The sequence below is a fragment of the Anomaloglossus baeobatrachus genome, chromosome 11 (genome assembly GCF_048569485.1).
Source record: "Anomaloglossus baeobatrachus isolate aAnoBae1 chromosome 11, aAnoBae1.hap1, whole genome shotgun sequence".
In the NCBI taxonomy this organism is placed as follows: Eukaryota; Metazoa; Chordata; class Amphibia; order Anura; family Aromobatidae; genus Anomaloglossus; species Anomaloglossus baeobatrachus.
This window is the reverse complement of record NC_134363.1, coordinates 31187178-31204301: the sequence shown is the minus strand read 5'-3', so window position 1 is coordinate 31204301 and position 17124 is coordinate 31187178. Positions and strand designations below refer to the sequence as shown.

General features: G+C 45.4%; 1 protein-coding gene across 2 annotated transcripts in view; it reads left to right on the top strand.

Moving 5' to 3' along the window:
- The window catches only part of PHLDB3 (pleckstrin homology like domain family B member 3), a 78239-nt gene that overhangs the window by 17937 nt on the left and 43178 nt on the right, over positions 1-17124 (top strand). For both annotated transcript variants that reach the window (XM_075327495.1, XM_075327494.1), the window contains exon 2: positions 9500-9750. In XM_075327495.1, the coding sequence (XP_075183610.1) occupies positions 9520-9750 (231 nt within the window). In that variant the 5' untranslated portion in view covers positions 9500-9519. The remainder of the gene's footprint in view (positions 1-9499; positions 9751-17124) is intronic.

Here is a 17124-nt window from a genome sequence, read left to right as displayed (position 1 = left end):
GAAGATACTATAGGGACAGACTGACCAGTGGGGGCATCTGGGTAGTGCCCATGACCAGGGCTAGGTCTGGATGGACAGGGTGTGTAGGCCAGGAGATGGGTGTCACCATGAGCTGCCAGGTCAGTGGTGCCCATTCGCTTCCTATCAGGATAGGGGATAAAGGTCTAGACTGCTGTGTAGTGCCCATAAATACTACAACCCATCATACAGATACTGCAGGGATGGACTGACCAGTGGGGCATCTGGGAGTGCCCATGACCAGGGCTGGCTCCAAATTTTTATGGGCCCTTTCTTAACAGAGTATCAAAGGAGTTTGATTTTTGATTTTTAGCTTTTAATAACAAATACTTTTCACTTTTTGTTTGCATTTTCTTATTTTTTCCCCTAGGGGGACTTGAACCCAAGTGTATTTTCGATCTCCTACGAAGCCGAGCCACAGCCTGGGCTTCATAGGTAGACATGCATGGCAGACCTTGACAAAGACCATCACCACCCCATTTCCAACTTCTCAAATGCTACTGCCATAATTGACAGCGGCATCTAAAGGGGTTATGCCGCTAGGATCAGAGCTAGATACAATTGCAGCCTTTAGACTCAGGGTGCTGGCTGTAGAACACAACTGGCACCCAAGCTCTATGGAGTAAGTTCAGCTCCTGAGTCCACAAATGTCCAATTTTGGGCTTCGAAACATCCAGAAGAATGTATATGTCTTGTGTGTTACGGCCATGGTGGTTGGTAAGGAGCTCATGGCCTTTATCATCCGGATGGCTCAGGCCCCTCTCCGTTTGGTAGTGAACTGTACAACCAGTAACAGTGGTGAGGCCATATATGCCAGTACATGGAGGCTCCTTGACCCCTTAAGCAAAATTTCGAGCTGGGGGACAAGATCTCTTGCTATAACCAGCAGTTGGAACTGAACCCAATCATTGTTCCTTAATTTTCTAGAACCAAAAAAACATGTCTTCTTTCTCCCCCCCCTATGTCCACAGGGTGCATCTGGTATTGCAGTTCATATCTATGGAGAGGAAACGGGCTGGCTGCAATACCACTTACAACCTGTGGATAAGGGTGGCGCTGTTTTCGGAGGAAATCCTTTTATCTTTTTACATGGAATTTTTGCAATTCTGGAGTCCAAGATTCTGTATCTACTAAGGGACTAGAATAATTAAAAACCTGAAAAGGGCATAACCCATGATGACGCATGTCGCTGATGGGTTGGGCATGAAGTAATATATTTAATGTGATGTTAGGTGCTGTTCCCATACATACTAACCCTGTTTACAGGACAATATTAGTGTCACCCGAGGGTGGCATGGCTGACGCCCCACCTAATGTACATGTAATAATAAGGCTTGGTACCAGCCGTATAAACATGTGCCCATTACCAACTAGTCAGCAGCCATTGTTTTCATTCCTTGCTGGGTTACCACATATCTGCGGTGCAAATAATATGTTAAGTAATATGTCCTGTATACATATGGCTCACTTTTAATACAAGCCTTGTGTAATTGGTGCGAGTGTACAGTCCCTATTGGCATTTTTAGAGTTAACAGCCATGGCTTGATGCGGTAGCTAAGAGCACACAGTGCAAACAGTTAAAGCAAATATGCAGCATCTATGTCAAGGACGCCATCAGGGATGTCAGCAGCACAGGACACCTCGCAACCGAACCATATTTCCATATGAGTGGTAGTACTCTGCAATTAGAAGATAAATGGATCTAAAAAGAGACAAAATTATAGGATCTGAGAAATTTAAATACAGTACACCATGCTTTATTTGAAGCTAAAAAGATGAATATTGTAAAGCAATCTCATAATCTGTCTATCTATCATTTATTCTTCCCTCTATTTATCTATTCTGCATTTGAAATATTTATTATTTCATATTATCATTATGGATTTAAAGAACACTTTGAAGGGGTGACACAAAACCCCATGGCGGTCCCCTTCTGAACTATCTCAGTATATTTTAGATGCATTTCCTTCCCTTTTAATGAAGCTAAGACTACTCATCTGTTTGGAATTCTCTCCTGTGTCATTTACATGTAATTAATCAATATCTATCAGGAAATGGAAATGGAAAAGGATTCCTGTTCTTACAAAATTAATGTTTTCATATAAATAGACTGCTTGGATGTATTCTAAGTCATACACAAGCTAGAGAAGCCAATGTTTTTATACATTGTAGACAAACTTCATTGTTTATTGTTCATATCATCATTATGAGTTTTAAAAAAACTTTGATGGGATGACACAAAACCCCATGGCGGTCCCCTCTGAACTATCTATTGATCTAACTAGATATCTATCTGTCTAAGCATGTTGTAGATGCATTTCCCTTTAATGAAAATAACACTAGTCATCTTTTTGGAATTCTCTCCTATCATGAGTGTGTGGGAATCTTATATAATTTACATGTAATTATTCAATATCTAGTAGGAAAAGGAGATGGAAACTAATTCCTGTTCTTACAAAATTCATGTCATATAAATATACTGATTTGATATACTCTACGTAGCACACAAGCTAGAGAAGCCAATTTTTTTTATACATTGTAGCCAAAGCGGTGTATATACAAATGTTGCAGAGCTAGGTTCTTGACTCTTGTTTACACAGGACTGCAGGAAATAAGAGTTCTTAATATTAAAATGAAGCTTCATTTGATGGGGTGACACAAAACCCCATGGCGGTCCCCTCTGAACTATATCTATCTATATCAATCTGACTATGTTTTAGATGCATTTCCCTTTAATGAAGATAACATTAGTCATGTGTTTGGAATTCTGTCATGACTGTGTGGGAATCCTGTGTCATTTACATGTAATTAATCAATATGGAGATGGAAAATGATTCCTGTTCTTAGAAAATTAATGTTTTTTTTAAATATACTGCTTGGATGTATTCTACTTAGCACATAAACTGGAGAAGCCAATAATAATAATTATAATAATTTTATTCATTTATATAGCACTATTTCACAGCGCTTTACATACATTGGCAACTCTGTCCCCATTGGGGCTCACAATCTAGAGTCCGTGTCTGTATGTCTTTGGAGTGTGGGAGGAAACCAGAGAACCCGGAGGAAACCCACACAAACACGGGGAGAACATACAAACTCCTTGCAGATGGTGTCCTTGGTGGGACTGGAACCCAGGACCCCAGCGCTGCAAGACTGCAGTGCTAACCACTGAGCCACCGTGACGCCCATCAATAGTTTTTATACATTGTAGCCAAAGTTCATTGTTTATTGTTCATATTAAGTTTTAAAAAACTTTGATGGGGTGACACAAAACCCCATGGCAGTCCTCTCCTGAATTATCTATCAATAGATTACAGACTCTTGTTTCCATAGGACTGCAGGAAATCTGAATTTTTAATATTAAAGTGAATCTCCATTTCTTGTTTCTTTACATTTTTATTTCTTAGAGGAAGCTGAGATATGGGTAGCTGTTTGATAGAGGCCTCATACAGGTGAGCTGATTTTCATCAGTTATTTGTTGATTAGACAAAACAATTATCGGTGACTACCACTCTAGTGCTGCACAGCTCCGTATATCTCAGTTTCCAGGATCCCTGTGACAGTGACTTTGAGGGATGGATTATATTAGAGTTAACTGAGGTATTGAGTGAAGTCAAGCTCGAATCATCATGATGCATCAACAATGTCGTCCTGAAGAGTTAAATGACAGCCGGCTCTGCTACTCTGTATGTAAGCACAAATACATACATGTCTCGGCACATCTGAAATTAAATAATAGCATTGTTTGACCCGGAAAATTAATACCTGTTACACCCAACGAGAGAACTAATCACAGCTCCCACTCCCAGCCTGGGACACAGGAGAAGTTTATTACCATTCATCTCGTGACAGTTTGGAGGACCCGTGGTGCAAGTTCTGCCAAGCTTGTCTAGCAACGTAGACTTCAACATCAATCTAGTAGCTGTCACTGTCTCACCTGCCGCAGAAGTAGCTGAGATAAATATTTGATGCTCAGTAATACGGGACTGGGAAGTTTAAGCATCAAAAATAAACTGTTGGCAGCCTTATTAGTCACCAGACTTTCGGAAGGAAGAAATTAACTGAAAAGTTCCTGAATATGTGAAACCAAATGACAAACTTAGAACTACTACATTGTTATTGCGTGCAAGTGGAAAGCAGAGGAAGTGTACAGGTTAACAGAAGTAAGCTGCACTCCATATAAGCGCAGGGGTGAATGTAGCCCCCATCGCCATTCCTTTCTTGGCTTAATACTATAATAATAAGGCATTAAATCCCCATCTCAATGAAAGTGATGCTTCATTAAGCTCTCATTAACCACTAACAAAGAGAGGTGTTTCCGGAGAGATCCACGGATCAGACATGATGTTTTCTTAATGCATCATTAGAAGCCTATTCAAGGACTTACCGATTCAGTGCTCTGGATAAATTAGTCGGCGGGGAGTGAATAGTAGCTGCATAGTATAGGAAACTTCTTCCTTTGGGTAAAATTGGGAGCTTGTACTATCTATGGCTCATATTGGGTTATCATTGTGGGGTTTAAGAAAACTTTAGTAGAGTGACCCAAAATTTCCTTGGTGGTCCCCTCTGAATTTATTTCAGTCAAAGTAAGGCTGGTTGAATTAGTGTAAGATTGTCTCATATATTCTATCTATCTACTGTATCTATCTATCTTTCTATCTATCAACTATTCTAAGCTTGAATGATTTATTGTTTCATAATGATATCATTACAGGTTTAAAGAAAATCATTGATGGGGTGCCATAAAACCCCATTGCGGTCCCATCTGAACCTCCTTTAAATGTTGAAGAAAAGTATTGCTGGTTGACTTGAGGTCATATTGTCCCAAGTCCTTTTTTTTGTAAGAGTACAAAAGTTGCCCCCTTACTTTTTTGTAGTTTTGTTGTGATATTGGCATCACTATATAGCTTGTAGTAAACAAAGAGCAAGCTGGTATTTCAAGGATTTGACAGGGTTTATAACTAGTGTTGAGCGGACCCGAACCTGAAAAATCCGGATCCGCGCGGTTTGAGCTGCGGATCCGAGTCCGCCCCGGACCCGGGAATCCGGGTGCACGATCCGGATTCGGGTTTATTTTTAATTTTTTTTTTCTCTCTCTCTCTCTCTCTCTCCTCTCCTTTCCTCTGTCCTCTCTCCTCTCTCCGGACCGCTCATCATTGATATATATTGGCCGGATTCCGGATCGGATCTCGGACTTCTGTGACAACCCGATCCGGATCTGCCGGATCCGGATTTTTAGCGATCCGCTCAACTCTATTGATAACTTATTGGACTGTTTGTTTTGAGATAAGTGGCTCCAAGAGTTTCTTGCTGCTACTTAGCTTCCTGTGTTCCATTGAAATATCATGCCTGGCTGAGGATGATCATGCGACCTGAGCCTTATTATGACAAAGGCAATTTTTTTTTTTACAGTATTCTAATAACTTTTTCCAGCCTGTAGGGCTAATCACTCTCCTGTGCTTTTGTCACTCCTAGAAGAGGATGTAGCAGAGTATTGTGGTTTTCATAAAGCCCCTGTACTGCAGCTGTTGTCACACTGTGTGCACAATGAGGTGCCACTGGCGGTATATTGGGACTAAATATTTTATGTGCCCGCCACAGCTAGAAGGCCATTGTGTCACTTATCACAATACTGTGCCCCCTACTGGTTAAATCATCAGTTTGTTTCAAGAAGAGGTATTGTTAGTGATCTGTTTATACTAAATTCTTTAAATCAGTCATCAGTAGGAGTCATATTTAAAATGCCACATATCCAAGCCCTTTCCACCTCCTGTCGACTCTAACTGAAAAATATTTCCCGGATCCGTACATTCCTTGACCAAGAATATGCAAAAACACTAGTACATGCCCTTATTATCTCCCGCCTGGACTATTGCAACTTCCTGCTCTGTGGCTTCTTCTCTAACACTCTCTTGCACCCCTACAATCTATCCTAAACTCTGCTGCCCAACTAATTCACTTGTCCCCATGCTATTCCCAGGCCTGTCCAGTCCGCCAATCTCTTCATTGACTTCCCATTGCCCAAAGATTCTATTTCAAAACACTAATCATGACATACAAAGCCACCCGCAACCTGACTCCTCCATACATCTGTAACTCAGTCTACTGGTACTTACCTGCATGCAGCCTCCGATCCTCACAAGATCTTCTCTCCTCCCCTCTTATCTCCTCTTCCCACAATCGCATCCAAGATTTCTCCCGTGCCTCCCCCATACGCTGGAACTCTCTACCCCAACACATCAGACTCTCTTCTATCGTGGAAACCTTCAAAAGGAACCTGAAGACCCACTTCTTCTGACAAGCCTACATCCTGCAGTACCCCTCAGTCTACAACCCATTCTGCCTACATCTACTGTACCCTCACCACTTCCCTGTAGACTGAGCCCTAAAGGACAGGGCTTCCTTTCTTCTTTTCTTTCCTTTATCTCTTTCCTTTCTCTCTTGCGTTCTTTCCTTTCTCTCTTGCGTTCTTTCCTTTCGCTCTTGCGTTCTTTCCTTTCGCTCTTGCGTTCTTCTCTTTTGCTCTTACTTTCTTCCCTTTCGCTCTTGCTTTCTTCTCTTTTGCTCTTGCTTTCTTTCCTTTCTCTCTTGCTTTCTTTCCTTTCTCTCTTGCTTTCTTTCCTTTCTCTCTTGCTTTCTTTCCTTTCTCTCTTGCTTTCTTTCCTTTCTCTCTTGCTTGCTTTCCTTTCTCTCTTGCTTGCTTTCCTTTCGCTCTTGCTTTCTTCCCTTTCGCTCTTGCTTTCTTCCCTTTCGCTCTTGCTTTCTTCCCTTTCGCTGTTGCGTTCTTCCCTTTCGCTGTTGCGTTCTTCCCTTTCGCTGTTGCGTTCTTCCCTTTCGCTGTTGCGTTCTTCCCTTTCGCTGTTGCGTTCTTCCCTTTCGCTCTTACTTTCTTCCCTTTCGCTCTTGCGTTCTTCCCTTTCGCTCTTGCGTTCTTCCCTTTCGCTCTTGCGTTCTTCCCTTTCGCTCTTTCTTTCCTTTATCTCTTGCTTTCTTTCCTTCTTTCTTTCCTTCTTCCCTTTTTCACTTTCTTTCCTTTCTCTCTTTCTTTCTTTTTAGCTTTCTTTCCTTTCTCTTTTTCTTTCTTTTCTTTCTCGCTCTTGTTTTTTTCCCTTTCTCTCTTGTTTTTTTCCCCTTTCATCTCTTGCTTTTTTCCTTTCTCTCTTGCTTTCTTTCTTTTTAGCTTTTTCTTTCCTTTCACTCTTGCTTTCTTTCCTTTCTCTCTTTTGCTTTTTTCCTCTCTCCCTTGCTTTTTTTCTTTTCTCTCTTGCTTTCTTTTTAGCTTTTTCTTTCCTTTCACTCTTGCTTTCTTTCCTTTCTCTCTTTTGCTATTTTCCTCTCTCCCTTGCTTTTTTCCCTTTCTCTCTTGCTTTCCTTCTTCCCTTTTTCACTTTCTTTCCTTTCTCTTTCTTTTTAGCTTTCTTTCCTTTCTCTTTTTCTTTCTTTTCTTTCTCTCTCTTGTTTTTTTCCCTTTCTCTCTTGCTTTTTTTCCTTTCTCTCTTGCTTTCTTTCTTTTTAGCTTTTTCTTTCCTTTCATTCTTGCTTTCTTTCCTTTCTCTCTTTTGCTTTTTTCCTCTCTCCCTTGCTTTTTTTTTTCCTTTCTCTTTTGCTTTTTTTCCTTTCTCTCTTGCTTTCTTTTTAGCTTTCTTTCCTTTCTCTCTCTTGCTATTTTCCTCTCTCCCTTGCTTTTTTCCCTTTCTCTCTTGCTTTCTTTCCTTTTATTTATACTTATATACTATAGATTTTCAGACATATTTGAGTTAGATTTTCTTTTTATAGTCTGTTTTTCACTTATAAGGGCTTTTTCATGGAAAGTCCTGACTTTCCCAGCTCCTCTAGCAGCATATCTAGATATATTTGGTCACTGATAGCTTTCAGGGAGTTTCCACACAGATCCTCGTCATCATCAGGCCGGCATTTACAACCACAGTTTAAGGTAGTGAAAATCTGCAGATATTACATCTGCTGTCAAAGCATAAATGATGCCAAAAACGGCCATAGTCTGAAAGTAATGGTTGGTCTTCGCTCTGTTGCACAACGTGACCTCTGTGACTTTGTGTCCTCGGGTTTGCTGTAAAATCTGAGGTTTGAGAATAAAATGTCCAAGGAGTCTCTCCGAGTCTGCGCTGAACCCTTGCGGTGAGAAGCTGAAGTAATAGTAAGACTAAGAAGTCAATAAACAAACAGTGCGGTATATCATGAGAAAAGTACACTGAGTGAGAACATGGGAACTCACCCATAAATGGGGGGAAGGGTGCGAAAATACTCGTGATCTTACTTACTCACTAAAAGGGATCATTTCCCATTTCTAGGGAAAGTGTCGAAATGGCATTGTCATTGATAGACAGTGAAAGTAGACCTTCATACGTGACCCTAGTCTCAAACATTACAGACGTTTTCCCCGTAAATGCTTGTTTTTGGTGGACTTTGATATTGGCTTGCAGTGCACTTGCGTATGGCTGCTACCCTGTTCCTTTGAGCCATCACTTCAACTTTTTTGGCCTCAATACGAAATCTCTAAATGTTCCCCAACCGTTATATATAATTTATATTCCTTTCACATGGCACGAAAAGAAGTTATAGGCCCAATCAGGTCCTAGGGGTTGGGGGTGACCTTAGACTCCTATTTTGATGTGATAAGAAAAAGATGGTGCTCCTAGGTGGGCTGAAGACCTAATTCTTCTTAAGGCATCAATTGGGATTTCGATGCCTTGAGAAGGATTAGGTCTTTAACCCTAGAACGCATACCTGGGGCCTCGCAAGCCTGCTAGGTTACTTGTAGAAATAGAAATATTGCAGATTTCTATGGTTGCGCATTCTAGGGTTAAAATTCTTGACGTGGCAAGTTGCTCTTCTGGACTAGGAGATCTTTTTTTTATGGCACTTTGATTGAAATGGTCCTGCACTTTGGGAACCCTTTTTTACAGAACGTCCCTTGAGATCGACAAGGTTCTCCAAAGGTTTACTGGATTCCCAAGCCTTGAAGAACCTTTATAGAAGGGAAGTGTGACCTGGTGTCATTCCTGGTCAGCGATGTTCTACTTTTCTAATAACTGGACCATTTGTGTCCTCCTATATCTCCTTCAATCAGGCCCTAGGGGCTGGGGGTGACCTTAATTTCCTATTTTGACATAATAAAAGAAATGGTACTTCTAAGTGGGGTGATTGAGATTTCCATGCCTTGAGAAGGGTTAGGTCTTCCAAATTCGAGATGTGGCAAGTTGCTCTTCTGGACTAGGAGATCTTTTTTTACGGCACTTTGAATGAAAGGGATACTGCATTTTGGGAACCATTTTTTTTTATAGGATCTCCCTTGAGACTTACATGGTCCTCCAAAGGTTTACTGGATTGATGGTAGTAAATGAGGTTCTGTTATATAGTCAGTTGTGGTCTGAAATTTGAAAGGGCCATTTGTTCCTTTCTTGAAGTTCGAAGTTCCACATCTTGAGGTTCCATCTGACACTTTTTTTTTTCATCACAGGGATCACGTCTTCATTCCTCATGGTTGTCGGATGTCCTGGAACACTGTTGGGGCAGCCAGACTTACAAATCTGCCTGAAGTCAGGGAGTCGGAAAGCCAAGTCCATGTCTCCTGAACGGAAGGAGGAATGTGTATGGGAGCCCACTGTGGAGGAACTGGAAGGAGATTCCATGTCCTCGGAGGGAGGGAGGGTGACGGACAGCACCACTGATGATGAGGAGACCAGCAGTACGGAAAGTGCACACACTCAGGTGAGTCCAGGGAATGGGTAGTCTTGCCAGGACAGTTTTGGTTATTGCCACCAGGTGAGCCCTGGGAATGGGTAGTTGTGACGCCCCTGGACTATCTGATCGTCACAAGGTATTGCACAATCTGCCCTCCCGCGCAGTGTCCACCTCCTTCTTGGTTTAGGGTCCCTAACTATATGGTGTTGCCTTAATCAGCTAATTAAAACCCTAGATACACTCTGCACCACACCCACCAAACACATCAGTGGACGGCATGAGTGGAATAGAGTCGCCCACGTGGGAGGTTAGAGAGGGGAGGTCAGGAGTGTCAGTAGAGAGTTGGGTCTGAGTAGTGAAAGTGAGAGGAGGTCAGGAGCAGGGCTCCTAGGAGGCAATCTAGGTGGCGGATGGTGGCCTGGGCCTAGAGGAGCTGGACCCCCGGTCGCAGGGGATCGTGGCAAGGGGCACGGATCTGTCGAGGACAGCCGGCGGCCTTGCACCATCACCGGGCTGGGACCAAGGCACGACGGGGTACGTGGACCCTAGGTCGGGGAGTAGCTTCAGGCAACCCGATAATTTACCCGAGGACAACGGAGTCTTCAAGAGCCGTTCCCACCCACTCCAAAATCGGGGCATTAGCGCAACGAGGGGGATAGGACTTTCCAATTCAAAACAGTCCATCAAATCCCAAGCGTGAGCCCTGAGAGCAAGCTCCCACACTTAGCCATAGTGGGGAGCGGGACCCGGCAAGTTTCACACTACCGGGACCACCAAAGAAGTAAACTTAGTGCCAGGAGGCAGATCACGGATCACCAGGCAGCACCATTGGGGACGGGACCCGAACTAAGCTACCCTCAGCGGCAGCGGTGTCAAGAGACTTGTTTGACCAGTTGTTGGTGTCAGCTTAATGGACTGAGTGAGTACAACAGTGACCCCCTGCACCCAACGGCACTATCTACTGTCACCGAGCCCCGGGGTATCCCCCCTACCCCTGGAAGGTCACAACACCTGGCTGCCCCATTCCATCATCCCTAGGTACTCCCAACTGCAGCGGTGGTACTCCTAATTACCACATACCACAGGTGGCGTCACAAAGTCTATAACCTCCCTTGTAAATACCCCCCTTCATTTGAGTGGCCGCACGACCCCTGGGTCCGGAGACCCTCGAGCCACTGAGAACCTGGATCCGAGCAGCTCGGCTGCTGGCACGGGGGCGGCACATAGTCTTGCCAGGATAGTTTTGGTCATTGCCATCAGGTGAGTCCTGGGAATGGGTAGTCTTATCAGGACACTTTTGGTTATTGCCACCTATACCCCTTTCCACAAGAAGGTGGTGCAAAGAAAATATCCTATATTGTCACTGTCAAGAATTATGATGTGCTGTCCCTTTAACAAAGGATGATCAGGGTATAGCACTATACTGTAGATTCTTCCTAATGGCATGAGACAGGATGTTGCCCATAACTGTCTGATTGACATCCCATAATATAGCAATGGACATACCATAGTATCACACAGTATCATATGTGCAGCTGGTGAAGACGGTAGCGATTTTAAGATTTCCTCCAGGACGGGGGTGAGTTGACTTAATGCTTCTTCTACATATATATTGTATACTATAAGCGGGTGTAATAATGATTGAGATCGTACAAGAAGCTGAGATATGAGGAGCTGTATGTTGGGGCCAGGAAATTGGGATGGATACAAGACATACCGGCTTGTTACTGACTTAATTAGCATCCCGTAGGTTCACAAGTGTGAACGGGTCCGAACGAAAAAACCCTAGTGATCAATGTCCCGGAATCCATCAAACAGCTCCCAATATCTCAGCTTCCCGGACGTCTTGAATCTTCCTGTAACACCAGCATTTGGCAACAAGAGGAGGCAATAAAACCGCTCCCAGTGCTACAAACTGAGAAAATAATTACAGGTGTTACCGAAAACCATCAATCAAATCAGCGTCACCCCGACACGGAGACATCCGTACAGCTTCCGCAGAGTGGTCACCCAGCTTTCTCAGCATCCTGAAAGACAACTTCTCGGATTAGTAAAGGAACAATAGGCTTAGGTTGGAACCTATGCATGCACACTCAGTTCAGGTGAGCGTGCATAAGTGCTTTATGGGAATAGTGGAGGAATACCCTGCCAGACTTTGAAATTTAATATGCCTGACTCTTTTTGAGGGAAAGTCAGGAAGCCCGTGTACACATTCTCCCTTTACTGTAGAGAATCCTTCAAGATAGCTTGTCCCATCCACCATAACCGTAGAGAATATTTATTGGATATAAGTGAGAGAACTTGTATTTACTTGTGAGGGGTCTTTAAGAGCCGCCATCTTTTGGTTTCCTGTAATGGAGATGGTGAGAAAAGTATAGTTGGCTCTTTGCCCAGATCCCCATTTCTGTCTTGAACACAGGGGGGAGGTGACGGGGACGACTTGCCATATCGTACATTATGTGTCACGTTGTCTGAGTCACGGGCCGAGGTGACAACGTACAGTCACCAGACGCAGGTGACAGCGGGCAGAATGCCAGGCACGGGCCGACTGCAGCACACACGGTGTACCAAAGTCCTGCACATTACATTACCCCGGGAGCCATGTGATCAGAACGCCATTAACCACTTCATAACCCTCATATTTATATATACGTTATGATAGCATTTTTTCTATTCATTTTTCATGCAAATAGCACTTTACATCTAGCTTATTAATTAATTAATTAATAGATATAAAAGCTTTTTTTAAGATTTTTAGGCTTCTTTCATCCAAAATGTTGAGAAAATAACAACTGCTCCTTGTTGCCCATGGCAACCAATCAAAGCTTGGCTTTCATTTTGTAAACAGCTATGGTAAAATGAAAGCTGTGCTGTGATTGGTCGCTATTGGCAACAAAGACAGGCTGTTCTGTTAGACTAGGCCCAAATGCGGCATATTTATTAAAAAAAGGCTATGTCAGGTCAGAAAACATTTGAGGGACACGCACTACACATAAATAAATACACTTATTTATTTATTAGTGTAGTGCGTGTCCCTCAAATGTTTTCTGACCTGACATAGCCTTTTTTTAATAAATATGCCCCATTTGGGCCTAGTCTAACAGAACAGCCTGTCTTTGTTGCCAATAGAGACCAATCATAGCACAGCTTTCATTTTACCATAGCTGTTTATGTACCGCCCTGAGTGGGGCTCCCGGGGGACGAGGTGATGGCGCAGCCTTGGTGTTAATGTTTCGCCCGGGGACCAGGGGTACTCAGATCCGGGCCACAGAGTCACTTCTGTGGGTATCACGATGGCGTGACCCGGTCTGTGATCCCAGGCTCCACAGTAAAAGGGGTTTTGTTAGGGGAGATTGTCCGTGACGCCACCCACGGTTGTGGTGATGGTGGAACACCACCGCTGCTCTGGAAGGGGATCCCGGGAGCGATGACAGGGAGCAGCGTAGTTGTTATGTCCCCTCCGTGGGTAGGGGGGTTGGTTGTCCCGGGGCCCGGTGATGGGGTAAGCAGGGGGGGGGGGCAGGGCGCAGTGCTGCAGTGCAGTGCCCGAGGGCACGAGTGTACTCACAATAAAGTCACACGGAGTCACTGGTGAACTAAGAATTGCCGGTGTCAGCAGCCTTCGGTACGGGGGTGTTTGTATCCCACACACGGTGCAGCAGCCCTGGTTGTTCTTTCCCTGCAGCAAGTGTCTTTCTCTCCACTCTCTTCCACTGCTCCTCAGCCGGGAACGGGGAATCACTCCCCTGTAGTGATCCGGGTACCCAGGTACCGAGGGGCCACCGCCCGGCTCCGGCTACCTGTTCTGGCCCCTTCCTCACTACGGCCTGTCCCGGCCCTCTCAGAGCACACTTCACTCCCAGCCGGGAGCTACAGCTCAGACTTCCGTGTCCTGTCTGCCTCCCCACACTGTCTGCTCCAGCCCCTCCCCTCTCCTCTGCTTTTCCCTTACACTGGGGGGCTGTGCTTTGTCATGCTGCACCGTGTGAGATCATATTACCAAGGAGGATTAACTCTTTATGTGACAACCTGGCTGTGCCAGGGCGTCACACACCCCCTTGGTAAAACACGGCCCGTCCTCGGGCCGGCTAGGCACCGACATTTTATTAAAACTGGAAAAAAAAAAAGGATAAACAATTTAAACATTTTCAATCCTCCCAAAACGGGATGCACATCACTTTAACATTGCAGTAACAGTCCAACACTTTTAATAATAACAGGGTAACGGTTCCTTCAGTCACCCACCCAAACAACCTAGCCTTGGTGCTGCCCCTAAAACCCAGGCAGCACCCCTTGACCCCAGTCCAGACACGGTTCCAGATTGGTCAACGGGACCGGTACTTTGCTGCCGTTGCGGCCGAGCGGACTGCCGGAGCCGTCATCATCTCCGTCGCGGCCGGGCGGACTGCCGGGGCCGGTGGCAGGGTGGTGACAAAGGTGAGGCCTGGGGACCCCAGGTCTGGGTCCTCCCCAACAGGCGCTGCGGGCTCCGCTACCGGTAACAGGGGTAACGGCTCGGTGCATCGCTGCGGCGGCCTCTTCCAGGAACCAAATGCTGGCAGAGTCCTGGCGTCCCTGCTTCCACAGTCCTTGTCACATAAGCTGCGGTTCCTTTCTACTGCTCCCCCTTTGTACTCGGGAGCAGTCCTTCCAGCAACTTTTAAAGTTTCCCTTTCGCTTCCGGTCCTCCGGAGCTTCACTTCCGCCCGCGTTCTTGGGGGGCGGAGCCTCTTTTTCGCGCCCAACGCTTGGGGAAGAAGGTGCTGGGCGGGAGATTTTCGCGCCCAAAATGGCGGCAAAGATGGTGACTTTAAGATTTTTGCAGCAGATCACCGCTGACAGTCCAGAATAAGGCGCACTTCCTCCAGATAACTGGATGGGTTCGATCCTGTTCGTGACGCCAAATGTTTCACCCGGGGACCAGGGGTACTCAGATCCGGGCCACAGAGTCACTTCTGTGGGTATCACGATGGCGTGACCCGGTCTGTGATCCCAGGCTCCACAGTAAAAGGGGTTTTGTTAGGGGAGATTGTCCGTGACGCCACCCACGGTTGTGGTGATGGTGGAACACCACCGCTGCTCTGGAAGGGGATCTCGGGAGCGATGACAGGGAGCAGCGTAGTTGTTATGTCCCCTCCGTGGGTAGGGGGGTTGGTTGTCCCGGGGCCCGGTGATGGGGTAAGCAGGGGGGGGGGGCAGGGCGCAGTGCTGCAGTGCAGTGCCCGAGGGCACGAGTGTACTCACAATAAAGTCACACGGAGTCACTGGTGAACTAAGAATTGCCGGTGTCCGCAGCCTTCGGTACGGGGGTGTTTGTATCCCACACACGGTGCAGCAGCCCTGCTTGTTCTTTCCCTGCAGCAAGTGTCTTTCTCTCCACTCTCTTCCACTGCTCCTCAGCCGGGAACGGGGAATCACTCCCCTGTAGTGATCCGGGTACCCAGGTACCGAGGGGCCACCGCCCGGCTCCGGCTACCTGTTCTGGCCCCTTCCTCACTACGGCCTGTCCCGGCCCTCTCAGAGCACACTTCACTCCCAGCCGGGAGCTACAGCTCAGACTTCCGTCCTGTAGTGATGTGTCGTTCGCGAACGAGCCGATTCTTTGAGCCGGCTCTTTGAAGTGAACGATATGAGCCGAATCATCAAAGTGAACGAGCCATAAAGAGCCGCTTTTTTTTTTTTTTCTCTCTGCTTCAGGGGGAAGCAGGAGATAAGGAGAAGAGTAAAGTAAACACAAGCTCTGGGCAGGAGCTGACACTTAAAGCTATACACACATAGTGGTTCTTCCTTAGTTCAGTGGGCACAATTGAGTACCAGGGAATGATGTGCTAGGGTTAAGTTTTCTGACCTCGACTGGCACATATGGTAATGTGTAGGAGGAGAGGGGCTCAGCTTGTTTGCTGATAACAATGATCATCTTCTCTAGGTATTATAGTCAGGGTTCAGGACCACTACAGTAAATACCTGACCAGTTGTTGGGTAATAGCATTTTAGACCAAACATATGTAAAGAAGTGTATACAGCTTCAATCATTGTATAGAGTTAATAGAAGTTAGCACTTAGTGTCCAGTGTGTGCACAGAACAGATGACCCCTGACATGTTCATTTAACCCTGTAAGGTTTTCTTTCTGACCTAAAAAAGAGAAAATCATTGATAATAAGCCATGTCTCCATTCCTTCAATGTTTAGTGGAAGCTGCTGTGTGTGTGTGCATGTGTGTGTGTGTGTGTGTCTGTGTGTGTGTGTGTATTTTTTTTTGTGACCACAATTGATATTTTTTTACTAGTTTGGTGACTACATACAACATATTCATTAGCCTCTATATGCATGTCTGTGGCGTTGTGGTGTCACAATTCTCGCAGTTAAGACTTTTTTTCTATTTCTGTTAACAAATCCTGGCATTTTTAGATGTAAATAGATCTGACATCTGCACACATCTATAAAACACTTTTTTTTGTATCGCTTCCTAATTATCAGTGGCGTAACTAGAGTCTGGTGAGCCACAGTGTGAAATGTAGACCTGGGCACTCCCCCACCTTTCACACTCCGCGCGCACACATGTTGGTCAGATCATATGTATGGGCCCCGTGTATATATGTCCCTTATCCTGGTATATATGGTGTTCCCCTCCCACCACCATAGTCATCCAATTATTATAACGCATCCCCATATTCCTCCATGTATCACAATGTACCCTCATAGTCATTTATATATTATAATGCATCCCATAGTCATCCAATTATAATAATGCACCCCCATTATCCTCCATATAGTATAATACTGCCTCACAGCCCTCCATATAGTATAATGCAGCCTCACAGCCTTCCACATAGCATAATGCAGCCTCACAACTCGCCATAGACTATAATGCACCCCCCTCCTCCCCCATAATCCTCTGGCGAGCGTGTACTCATTAAAAAATAAATCTGTACTTACCTCTCCTGGTTTCCCCGCAGCTTAATGTGACTCACGATATCGCCACAGCGATGTCACTGTGGCGATATTGTGAGTGCATCGCCACGTGTGACCCGGCAAAATCGCCCCACAATTTATCGCTGGTCGCAGTCGCGAAGTTTTCGGTCCGGACCGAAAACCACGCAACTGCAATCTAGCGACATCGCTGCATGTGACACCTTCACACCAGCGACTTCAGGAGCTGCACTATAGCTCCTGGAGACACTGGTGTGATGCTATGGCATCACACAGCGACATTGCAGGAGAAGTCGCAGGTGAGATCGTCACATATGACATCTCACCCGTGACGTTGATGCGGTGGGCGGGGTCACACGGTCATCAGCGACGTTGCCCACCACATTGACATGTGTGACAGGGCCCTTACTTTAATTCAGAGATGGGAAACTTCAGGTCTTGAGTGTCACACACAGTGTAGATGATTCAATT